This window comes from Chlamydotis macqueenii, chromosome 1, assembly GCF_036417535.1.
Source record: "Chlamydotis macqueenii isolate bChlMac1 chromosome 1, bChlMac1.mat, whole genome shotgun sequence".
NCBI lineage: Eukaryota > Metazoa > Chordata > Aves > Otidiformes > Otididae > Chlamydotis > Chlamydotis macqueenii.
In genome coordinates this window covers 117,910,557-117,923,291 of record NC_141556.1, presented here as the reverse complement: position 1 = coordinate 117,923,291, position 12,735 = coordinate 117,910,557, and the positions used below count along the sequence as shown (strand labels likewise).

General features: G+C 37.0%; 1 protein-coding gene across 3 annotated transcripts in view; it reads left to right on the top strand.

Annotated features, from left to right (window-relative positions):
* The window catches only part of HLCS (holocarboxylase synthetase), a 126,599-nt gene that overhangs the window by 109,545 nt on the left and 4,319 nt on the right, over positions 1–12,735 (top strand). For all 3 annotated transcript variants that reach the window (XM_086765244.1, XM_086765262.1, XM_086765252.1), the window contains exons 7-10: positions 3,652–3,719; positions 4,724–4,884; positions 7,971–8,085; positions 12,039–12,252. In XM_086765244.1, the coding sequence (XP_086621370.1) occupies positions 3,652–3,719; positions 4,724–4,884; positions 7,971–8,085; positions 12,039–12,252 (558 nt within the window). The remainder of the gene's footprint in view (positions 1–3,651; positions 3,720–4,723; positions 4,885–7,970; positions 8,086–12,038; positions 12,253–12,735) is intronic.

Sequence of the window (12,735 nt, the reverse complement as noted above, 5' to 3'; positions counted from 1 at the left end):
AAATGGGGGTCTCTGATATGAATCAGGATCTGTGATCTGCGGATGTGCTCAAGTTGCTCAAAAAGACTATTTCCGCTTCCTCCTTCTGATTAGGTGGTCTGTTACAGACTCCCATCATGATGTCATTCTTGGTGGCCTCTACTCTGTTCGTGGCCCACCAGCTCTCTGTCAGTTTACTGCCTGTTTTACAGAAGATCTCTGTATCTTTGGGCTCCTTCAGGTATTCATGTTCTCATGAAAACAGGGTTCCAGGTAGGAGAGAGAGACCCAAATCAGTGCTGCCATCAAGGAGTCTGCAGTGTGGACTCAAGGGTTACCTATTCTGCTTGGCCAGCACGCCCTCTGGCAGGCCATTCAGCGCACGGAGCTTGGAATCAGACACAGCATCGTGCAGTTGAGGCCTGTGAAAAGGAGATGGAGAGCAATGGAGGAGAGTTTATGAAAAATATTAGTAGGCACACTGCTTATTTTCAAATTGAACATAATGGACAGAAACAGGGGATATAAGGTATTAAGGCAAGTGTTCAGGGCACTTTTTTGTCCAAAGTAATACAAGAAACTGGTCAAAAGGCATGTTCCCTTCCCTTTGACTAAAAATGGAAAGATTTTTTTTTAGGTTGCTTTTATAATACTCTATAAACAAGCTATTTGATGGTGAGATTTTCAGACAAGGAACTTGAAGTGAAGGGAGAAATCTGTTCGTAACTTACCATCTTGTGCCCAGGTATTTTAACATCTGGAATGTAATGCTGCCTGTTGTAATAACTCTGCGATACTGTAACACAGCAGGATGCATTAATGAGAGTTTTAACCCTAAACCCACAACATCAATGAAATTTATAGTTGTCAGGCTGTTAACATTATTCAAACATCAGTTTTGTAGTTTCATTCCCATTTTACGTTCATGTAGGAAGAAAAGTCATTGTGTTGACTAGCCGTGAAGTCAGAGTCCTCCTTAGACTTGAAATTTCTATAAAACAATTACGTATTGTTTGTTACTCTTTACAGCATTCATAATATACATACAGGGCAGGGGGAGGGTTTTGGCATAAAAAAATTGTGCTAGAATCTCTCTGTTAATATTTCAACTAGTTTAATATTCTTGAATACCAAATGTGCCTTGCTCACGTTTTGGAAAATACCACAAAAATGTTCAAAGCAGAAAAGAAAAATTTGCATAAAATTCTAGTATCATCTTCTACAGTCATATAGGTGCCATCTGATATTCCTTCTGATGGGTAAATTTGCTTTGGAAGTTTCATGTTTCCCTACTCTTGTATCTCAGTGTGGTCTTTTGACTTAATATGTAGAGCAAGCTAGTTAAAGAGCACAGAAAAAAACCCAGAGAATTTCTTGAAGAAAAAAATTTTGGGAGGAAAATGTGGTGAGCCCTATGATTAAGTCACTCTGCAGAAAAATGAAATTGTTAAATCTGCAACTGATTAAGTTGAAAGAAAAGAAGGGAGGTCAATATGTTAAAAAGTGCACGTATGGTTAGTCTTTCTGGTAAGGAAAATCCGAGTTGTTTTTCCCAGAAAAAAACCTAACAAGCACACACAATTTACAAAGCTCTGAAGTTTAGGGGGGTGGTCGTGTGGGATTTTTTAATATCATAGGCTTCATGGTAATTCCAGCACAATTTCAGGAAGTAGTAAAAATAAATCTATCTCTTGCTATATCAGTCTGGGTATTAACAACTTCCCCATGTTGTGTCCCTTGAAGAATTTCTTCATGGCCCTTAAAAGCATAAACTCAGTCTCTGTTTAATATGTTGTTACCTGCTGCCAAGCCTTAATTGCTACATTCTTATGTTCTGTTAATCATATCTCTTTGTTGTAGAAGCTTGCGTTTTAAATTAATAATTAACTTTTTTTCCTGCTCTGATTATTTTCCTCCCGTCATGGCAGCACATGACTTCTTTTTGCCTATTTAAAAACAAATATGTGAATGGAGAAGTAACAGAAATCAGTGTAGCCTGTAATCTCTTCCTAACTGTGCTTCCAAATTTAAATTATATTTTCATGTTGAAAAACCATGAACTTGGTGTTGTAACTGAAATCACACACTGTTCCCACAAGACAGGACTGAAGCCTCATGAGCTATGGAGGATTTTCCCCTAGGTCCAGCATAAGAAGAGGTATATTTTTAATGTTAAAGGTTGGTGGTAGATAGATGAGCCTGGTCTCTGTGTATAATCCAAAGGGTCCAAAGGCAAGAATTGTTGAGCTGTATTTCACATGAACTGGAAGGGGACTGGCAAAGAGATCTTCTGCCTATTGCTCTTTGACAGTGTTTCACTGATTCAGGAGCAATGTGGGAAAACATTGTGGAGCCTGTTACGGCTTCTGTCAGTTTTGGCTCAACTGTTTCTAATTAGCGAAGACATTTGTAGTCCAGGCTTTGCTTGGGCCTTCCAATAACCTCCCATTTGGATCATCATGAAAGCAAGTAAGCCATTTTGAAAGATATTTTGAAACCTTGGAGATCCTACTTGCATTTTGCTACTGATGCAGCCCCAAGAGTTACTGAAGCCCTACTTTTCAACACGTGAAGCAGGAGGAATGGATAGTTCCTTAGCTTGTCACTTGCCTGAAGACGTGTCTGTGGGCAGTGGGGGGACACTTCTGCTTACAGCTGGTATTTGCTGCCCATGGATACTTGCTTGGCTGCAGAACCTGAAACACCTTTCATAAGTATCTGAAACCCAGAGGAAATAATTTTGAGTGGTACTCTTTGCTGATTTGGACTGCACTTATCTCCAAGACAAGATTGCTTTTATATGAATGAACAATGTGATATTTGTGCCCATATTAGTGGATTTGTAGGCTGTACATCACTTTCTAGGTTTAACTTGCTGGCAACACACTGAATATCTGTTTTATCTGTTAAATAACTCTTCCTGAAAATATGAAATGGAGGAGGATCTGTACAGTTCAGATCTGGTTTAAAGTGGCTTGAACGAAGTTCTCACAGTAGGGTTTTTCTTCTTTTTTTAAGTCTAGCATTGACTCATTTGGTGGTGTTAAAGTGCACTTTCTACTTATCCCCAGAGGAAAGTTAGTATTCTTTTAAGTGAAACTATTTTAAAAGCAGAACACAAGCCTAAAATAAGCCAGTGTTCTCTAGAGTTCTCAGAAGGTGTAGATTTATTTACTGTAGTTAAATCATAATTAGTTCTCAGGGGATAGTGTATCTTTTAAACTACTTTATTGCCACCATATTGGTTTTCTAAATAATCAGAAACTGCTGCTCTTATATTCTGTAGTATGAACAAAAATTTGCTGTAAGTAGAAACAAATGTCTAGAATTGCTAGTTGTCACTTACTGAAGATAGTGGCACGCAAAAAATAAGCACTTCAAGAAAACATGAAGAAATACAAAACTTATGTTATCAGAAGGGACCTAAAATGAGCTATGGCTGTAACTTTTTCCAGCGTAATAGATATAGTAATGTTTTACATGGTCATTTTTCAGTTAATCTTTTTAAAATATTCTAATGCTTTTTGATCAAGAATAAATGTCAACTGAAAATGGATAAATGGTAGTGCAATGTTAATGTAAAATATTACCTGATATTTAAGCTTAGATTTTTGTGAATGTAGCTTAGTGTTCCAGCTGATAAGCATGGGGTTTTTTTTTCCTAATTGGCAGGTTAATGTTCGAGTTGCCTGAGGAGATGGGTTTAATAGCAATTGCTGTTCGGCAAACACAAGGGCAAGGTGAGTAAGTTTCCTTCTAGGGTTATAAATGTGTATTAAACATGTGAAACAAGACATTTTAATGTCACCTCGCTGCCTTAAAGATGCATTATGAGTATTTTTTATAATATAATCTATAGAATAATCGTATCCTCTATTCCTCCCACTTGAAATGTGGATTCAGACTCAAAGCCTAAATTAATAGAGACCAAAATAAACATTTTCGGGATGTTTGGTGGGTTTTACAGAAATGATTTAGTGGTCTTCTAGTTTCTGCCAAAAGTCCCCCCAGTCATGGAAACTGCCATCACTACGTTTAGTGTAATACAAGTCAGACTTCCAAATCAGAACTCCTTTTTGGCTTAACTGGAACAAGACTGGGTCTTGACTTGCTCTGAGATAGAGGTTTCTTGAGTCTGCAGGACCTGCCTGAACTGTCATGTGGGCTTTGACAATCTTTCGCTGATAAATATAAGCAAGTTCTGTCTCTTTCCCCAGAAGGTGCTAGCACCGATTTAAAAGCCACGTTCATTTTATTAGAGGAACACAGTGCCCAGCCTAAGTCTAATAAGCTCTTCTAAGCACAGATCTACATGAAGATGGTTACCTGGCTTTTGGTGCAGATCTAGCTTGTCACATTGATTCACAAAATAGATGGATTTCTAGATATACACAGAGTATCTTCACAAATACTTCTTCACTTAAACAAAGCAAGATTTTGTTTTGAAATGTGTGTGTTACCAGATATCAGGAAAATCCTGGAAGCAAGTCACTTAGGACATTCTAGGAAATAGAGTAGCAGCACGCACATTAAACCTGCTGGTTTTTTAAAGGAAAAGCTTTGCACTTCAACCATTTTTCTATCAAAATTAGTTTGGAAAATCAGTTAGAGGGCTTATGGTAGATTCTTGGATGGATACTATTGGATCCTTCTCTTTTGTAGTTGTCTGCATTAACAAAGGAATCTTTTTTAGAAATGTTTTTCTCTTGAGTTGAAGTTAACTTTTTTTCCTCTCCCTCACCAGGTCGTGGTGGAAATGTTTGGCTCAGTCCTGTGGGCTGTGCCCTATCCACTTTACATATCACCATTCCTCTACATTCCAACTTGGGCCAGAGAATTCCTTTTATTCAACACCTGGTGTCCTTGGCAGTGGTAGAGTCAGTTAGATCAATACCAGGATATGAGGTGTGTCTTTCTAATTTGTCTAAAAATTCCTGTTTCTATTTTCATTAAATTCAGATTTTAACTATGTTTTCTATCTTTAGAATAACTGAATGTATAATATAGTTCTTCAGTGCTAATATAGTGGTAAACATAGCCTTCATACATGCTTGATTATTTATATGTTTTAAGAAATCTAGTATACATATGATGAATACTGTCTTTTGTTGAGCTGATTAAGTATACTGCACTCATTTCACTCATAATGTTATGAAACTTAAGACTCAATTTTCAACAGTAAAGAAAACATTGATTTTGTTTGTCTAACAATTGGGTTAATTTGCTTTGATTTTGGAGGAGTTGGGGAAGAGGGAGGAGGGAAAAATGAATAACACTGACAAATCCTTTTCTACTTTTTTGTTGATGCTGTTTCAGTGGTCACTTTATCCCTTTTAAAGGATTTTTCCAACCCTTGTTTAAGATTGAAAACTGATTTCTAAAGCAAGGACTTAAGAGTATTGCTCTCAAGAGGGAATCAAGTGTCCTGTCATCAGTATTAAAATGAAGAACCAGTCTTCTTCATCACCTCATATATCTCCTTTTTAATGTTGCCATTGCCTAATATTTGCTAACTATAAAACTTTGGTATTTTACAGAAGTAGTTAACTAAAGCATATGTTTCCTATATTACAGAAAATCAATGACTTATACACATTTACACATGAACTTTATTATAGTGGCACCCAGTAGCTTTGCTGTAGTTTAGGGTCTGTCAGCCTTTCTATTAAAACCTTCTAACTTCAGTGCTTCATAACTTGACTATAAAAACAAAATGCTTCAGGCTAAAATTTGCAATATAAAATATTTGGCTAGAGTGAATAATTTAACCAGTTAAAATAGAAGGGACAAGAGTTAGTTTTATAAAATATAAGTCTGACTGGGGAAAAAGTTAATTTATGAAGGGAGGTGGTTTTGCTTCTGTATGCCTACCATGGTATAGTGTGGCACTTTTTATTTTATTCCATTCAAGAGGAAAAAGGTGACTGAAGTACTAAATATTAATATAAAAATAGTATCTATCAGTAATACATGTACTGTATGTAGCACATGTACAACATGTAGCTTGCTATGACCAAGGCAAAGCTACTGAATATCTTTTGAGAGTACATCCAGCCTAGACAGTAAGTGAAACCATTGTTAAGCGTCTGGACTCAAATATGTTAAACCAAGGAAATTCAAAGATTTTTCGGAAACTCAGTGCTTCAATTTCCCCTTTAGATTTAGGTAACACAGAGCTTTTCTTTATGTCAGACAAACATCCATGCCGTGCAAACTGCAGAAGCTGCGAGCAGTGGGCTAATCTGTAGATGAGGTTTCATTCTTTCCTCTAATTTCCATACCCCTGTGGGTGTATGTCAGAATGTTAATAATACTTTAACACACTCCAGTGTTGTTCACTATGCTCAAAGTCCATTTCAGAATTTCCATTCATAAGTCTAAACTACCTGTGCCTCAGTTTATCAGGCAGTCATCATTTTTAGAATTGCCACAAATGTTGACTATGCTAAACAGGCAGCAACTGAGGCCTTTGTTCTGGGTCCTCATGGAGAAAATCTGACCGCTCAATTGGAAGTTTTACTCTCAGATGTTAGTGTTGCAAATGCAAACAGGCCTTTTATTAAAAGAATACTTTGCTTTCCTATTCTGAGAACAGCAGACATCTCTCTCTAGTAAGTGAAGATAAGAATGTGCTCCATTTCCAGCATATTTTGTGACACCCATTGTTTCTTTGACACACAGGTAGTTGTGCAGTGCCCTTTAACTCCATTTTATGGCAAAGTCTCTGCCTTGTAGTTTACATCATGAGAATATCCAATTGACTTTGTTGTCTTTCATGCTTGCTGTCACTTCAGTTGCAGAGCTAGTGTCTGGTGTCTTACAGGTTTATTTTTTCCTTAAGTAAGAGCTACTGAATAGCTCTTTGGAAGATCTCTTACCACTGATAATACTGTTTAAATGTATCATACTTTGCATGTCTCAAGAGTTCTATAAACCTTTTCCCAGTGTGAGGAGTCAAGTTGTTTTCCAAAATGAGTGTGAGTTGGTGATACTGTCTCTCAGAATGCTTTGATAGCAAAATCAGGTAGTATTTCCTGACAATGTATGTATTATGGACTCCTCTCTGGCCTTTAAATCTGTCAGGAAAGTAGACATGGACCCAGGTGCAGTTTTCACACATCCTGTAAAGGGATTTCTTAATCTACAATAGGAGGGAATGCAACTCTTGTAGTCCTGGAGCACCTTCTGTAATTTGCCTCTGGGGATACAGTCATATGCAGTTTTTCAAACTACAGGAAGCACATTTGCTTTCTTTTTGTGTTTAAGTAGCCAGTGCAAAGTTGAATTCAGTTCTGTGGTTTCAACAAAAACTTCTCTATGGCACTGGAACTGTGTCACACAGCGCAGTTTGTGTTTCCAGATCCATGGTGTTGCTTGAGCGTAGCTGCCGAAAGCGTGAATATATTTAGGACATTACTGAAGAATTTACATAGTTGTGAACTGGAATTTCTCCTGTCTGCTAAATTTCCTTTCTGCAATTCAAGATGTCGTTGTCTCTTTGTCTGGTTTCCACAAGGATCCTCAGATACAGTGGTGATGTTGTGGGCTTACCCTGATTGTTTATCGGCAGTGAGCCACAGTGACTGCTACGGTTTACATCTTTCTTGAACAGATCTTTTAAATCTTTAATAGGCACTCGTGAATGAAGGAAATTAATTGTCTAAATCCTCACAATTCTGGGACTGAAAATCTTTAGTCCTGCTTTTGGTCACACTAAGCCTTTATTATCTGTCATAACTATTTTTAGACAGTTTTCTCTGACAGCTGCCATCCTCCTTAGTAAACCATGTAACCATGTTACTATAACTTTTTAAAATAAAATTTGTGGAGCACTTAAATAGGTTCTTATTATGAAGAGCAGTTGATAGTATCACATTCAGTGTGGCAAAGAGGTACAGAAAATATAGATTATGGAGTGATGAATGAGCCATGTTCTTATAATTGGTATCGAAGAGCAAAGTGTTTCTAAATGTATGTTTTTGTTTCTTTAGGATATTGATCTGCGAGTAAAATGGCCAAATGATATTTACTACAGCGATCACATGAAGCTTGGTGGAGTTCTGGTAAACTCGACAATTATTGAAACAACGTTTCATATACTTATTGGTAAATGTCTATTTTCAAGCTTTGCTATACTGTTTTTTTCTGAAGAAATTTGTTATTGATGTCTTTATGAGTTCAAATGATAAGGACAAGAACAAATAATGACAGCAAGCATAAGGAAATAAAGCACAATATTAAATCAAAAGGAAGCACAAAAAGTAAATGTTTTAATTCTTCTTAACAGTTCCATATGCTTGACAAGAAAAACATAAATGCAAGCATCCGGGCTGATGTAGTGGAGTTCAAAGGAAGAGCATTACAAGAGAGGGAAAAAGTCCTCCTTGAGCTATTGCAAAACTAGTAGAATATACTGAAAAATGTACCATTTTTTTCCACTTTTTTTTTTTAACATGACAAATAGTTAAATAAAGAACATACCTTTTAAATCAGGAGAAAAAGACCTACATACACATAGTAATGTTTTAATTTCTCCTTTCATCCTTTTAAAATTTATTCATAACTTGTTTCTGTTGATATCTTTCTAGAAACTGGAATATTGCTAGTGCAGCAGCAGTGAAGTAATGATTTGATTTATAAATCACTTCCTTCAGTTCTCTCAAAAAGTAAAATTTGCAAAGTAGTTGAGAAGGCTGGATTGGGGAGCAAAGAGTGACAATCTGTTTGTTCATTGTGAAAGCAAGCAGTCTACTGGAAATATTATTTCAAAAAGGTGGCACAGCCTAACTCAAAAAGACTGTACATGTATTTTCCAGCAAGTCCCAGTGCTGTAACAGGGGAAGACGTTTTGGTGCACAGTACGTGTTGAGATGTTTTTGTCATTTAAAGTGTGATAATCATCCTACTATTTGTTAAGGAAAATTTTTCCCCTAACCAGCAGCAGCACAGATCTGTCAGACATGCTTAGAAACCTGCCAGCAGAACTCTGGGTTCTGGTTCCAAAAATAAGTGTCTCTGCTATGTCTAAAAAATAAAATGAAATTCCCTTTGCAAGTCTGGTAGGTTAAAGAAGATTATAATATTTGGTTTATTCTTGAGTGTAGGACCATAGATAAGTAAAGTATCTTGGAAAGAGTGTGTGAGCATGATATCATTTCTGTCAAGGTGCTGTAAATTTTAGGGTGCAAACAAGCACAACAGTTGAAGTAGTCATCACCTCCTTCTGTGAAACATGCCCAGCCATTAAGTTTTCTGTTCAATTGTTATATCCTCATTTTGTAAATAATCTACACGTACAGAATGAAAGTTGCACGGAGACACTTAAAGTATCTCTGTGCCCCGTCAACCATTTACTGCTTCCATATGATTTTCCAGAGCCAGTTCTGGATAACACAAGAAAAGCAAAAATGGCTCCAAAAATAGTTCATCTCATCAAATATTGCTTTGCACATTACATATTTGGTTTGGACCTTGTGTTTCTTATCCTAAACACCTAAAAGATTCAAATTTACTCAAAAACTTTCTGTATGCATTCTCTCTGATATGCATAGGAGTCATCTTGGTGGTGAAAGGTCTGAGGTATATACAAAGATGTATATTTTCATCAATTTTCTTTCACTTGGAAGCTTCTAAGACTGAAACTTACTTGCCACGTACTGGTCCAAGGATCTGTTCTATCATTTCAGTGATGGACGTCACTGAGAGTAGTAGGGGTGACTCATGACATCTAACTTCTTGTATTAGTAGTAGCAATGAGGTCACGCTTCCACAACAAGAAAGGTAAGCCAGATGCATCATCCCCTTTCTAGAGTCATGCAGATTCCTTTCCTAGACCTCACCGGCACTCATGAAGAGTATCCCATATGTGAGGGTAATTATCAAAATCAAAGATCATTGTCATGGCTTCACTGCTCTGAGAAGTACCTCAGAAGAATAAGGCAAAAGATAAACCTGCCTTTTCGCCTGTACCACATGCTCAGGGCCTCACAGATGACACAGTTCATGTTCATACTTTTAAACATGTTTTTTTTTAAAAAAAAAAAAATATTTTAAGAACTTAATTGTTGCAGGACTTTTGGAAGAAGAGTTCTGCATAAAAATATACTTCATTAATGTAAGGGCCAGACTCAGAATGCAAGCATCCGGGCTGATGTAGTGGAGTTCAAAGGAAGAGCATTACAAGAGAGGGAAAAAGTCCTCCTTGAGCTATTGCAAAACTAGTAGAATATACTGAAAAATGTACCATTTTTTTCCCACTTTTTTTTAACATGACAAATAGTTAAATAAAGAACATACCTTTTAAATCAGGAGAAAAAGACCTACATACACATAGTAATGTTTTAATTTCTCCTTTCATCCTTTTAAAATTTATTCATAACTTGTTTCTGTTGATATCTTTCTAGAAACTGGAATATTGGCAGTCAAACATAGGCAGTCAAACGCAAGTGGAATGCAAGGGACGGCCAACATGCTTGACCTGCAAAACCTCTGTCTGCCTCTGCGTGCAGCTAAGGCATGTCCAAACAGTGCGCAGGTGCTGAAGGCAGGACTAGCTCTACAACTGGAAGATGTTTTAGCCACACCAGCGCACTGCAAGATCAGTGCTAGATGTTTATTTTTCACTCTTCTCACATGGGCAATGCAGAGATGCCCTGTGAGTCCTGAGCACCTAGTATTTTTCAAATTAGCTGGCTAAATTTTTGCCACTGCCTTTGTCCCCAGATTCTTCTGCCTCGTCTGAGTTCGTTGTCTCGATATGTCTCTCATGTTTGTTTCAGTTTGTGGATTGCTAAGTAGTGATCTGCGTACAGCCTGAGCACCCTGAGCCTGCAGATGGACTCCATGGCCCTGTTATGCACCCTGATAGTACCAATCACAGCTTAATGCCCACCGTCACTCTCTCTTCACTTATACTGTATTTGAGTGTAAACAGCTGAGTTGAGATTTGCTGGCATGACACATTGTATTTTCCAATTCATTTTCCTTTGTCTCTTTCCAATAATACATTTAACTTACTTTCCATAGGATCGATTTATTAGTACTGGTATCACTGTGGCTTTCTTTGTGTGCATTCTCTGACTTATTAAAAGTAAAAAACTCTTTTCACTGAAGAGATCCTTCTCCTCATAGTTAATACAATTTACTTCCAAATATGAATAGCCTCATTAATAGCAAATTTACAATACACTGCATCTGGACCTTCTTGCAAATGGGGGTGTATCATGTCTAAATCTGATTGACAGTCAGGGGTCTGAGGAAAGAAAAATACATATTATTAGGAGAAAAAAAGTAAACAGGTAATACAATATATTTCTTTACATCCCTCAAAGCCTGTTTCAGCAGGCTGCAAAAAAAAGGCCCCAAGAGCCATGTTTAAATAAGAAAGGCATTCTGCCAACGTTATTCTAGCTGGAGAAATCTCAGTGAGAGACTTGAGGCTTCTAAAGGATATGCTGTGGTAAAACAGATTAAGCAAACTGGAGTCTTACACAACAAAGTTAAATATTCTGGGCTTTTCAGAGCAAGCCAAACAAGGCTTATCAGCTGAGTAAAAAGGCTTAATTTTCAGAAAATGCAATCAGCTAACTGTAGTGAACAGAAAAGTCTCTGTTTCTAAAATGAAATTTTAGACTGAAAGATAGAACTACGTCTTAGAGTATGATCAATTATTTACTCTTAATTAGCTAATGACCTGCCAGCTGCCAGGGAGTAAATGAATTTGTCACTTTGATGTTACTGTAACCAAAGTGCAAGTTGCCGCTTGCCGTCTTCCTAACCCTCATTGATAGGATGGTGTGTTGTTGAAAGCCTACACTGGATTTACTTCTGCAATTCTGAGGAGATATTTTAAGGGCAAGAAAGAAGTAAAATCTGGGCTGAGATTTGTAATTACACAAGTAGAAGGATTTAAAGTTGTAAAAGACTGAAGAAAAACAGCTACTGGAAACATTCTTAGAGATAATTGGATCAAGTAGTTGAATAAAGTGCGGACTTTCTGGTGGTACCAAAGTGTTTATATTTACAGATCTTGTCATCTTCTTTTGGTTTGTCTTCTTCAGGCTTTGGATTTAATGTGAATAACAGCAACCCCACCATATGCATCAATGATCTCATCACAACATTTAATAAGGAAGAGGGGACAAAGCTGAAGCCTTTGACTACAGACTGTCTTATTGCAAGAACTGTAACTGTGCTAGAGAGGCTCATAGATATTTTTCAGGAGAAAGGGCCCAACGGAGTTCTTCCCCTTTACTACAAGTACTGGGTACACAGGTAAGTATAATGTTCTTTTCAAACTTTCTTTGAAGAAAGTTGGAAGGAACTCATGAATATTTTGTTCTTTTCTACTTTTTCTACTAGATTGCCTTTAATACCAGTGACTTACTTGAAATATACTCCGAAGGATGATGTAATTTTTTAAGGGAGGATAAAAGTAGCACATAGTGAATCAATGGACTAGCATGAGTTAAAGAATGCTTCTAGGTGTTCTACATGTATCATCTCAAAACAAAGGGAATTGGGAATTATTTGTTTAGCTGTACTCATGTCTTTTATAAAAAAAAAATAAATAGGCTGTTTGGATTAACTCCAGCTCTGTTAATTCCACAGAAAGAAATTAAGGCAGGTAGAAAACGCTGCTGGAAATCATTCTCTGTAAAGAACCAGTGAAGTGGGAAATGAAAATATTCTGCTAGACATTAGTCCTCTAAGGTATTTTAATTGTTTGTGTTGTGTCAGCCAATTAATTCCTGACCA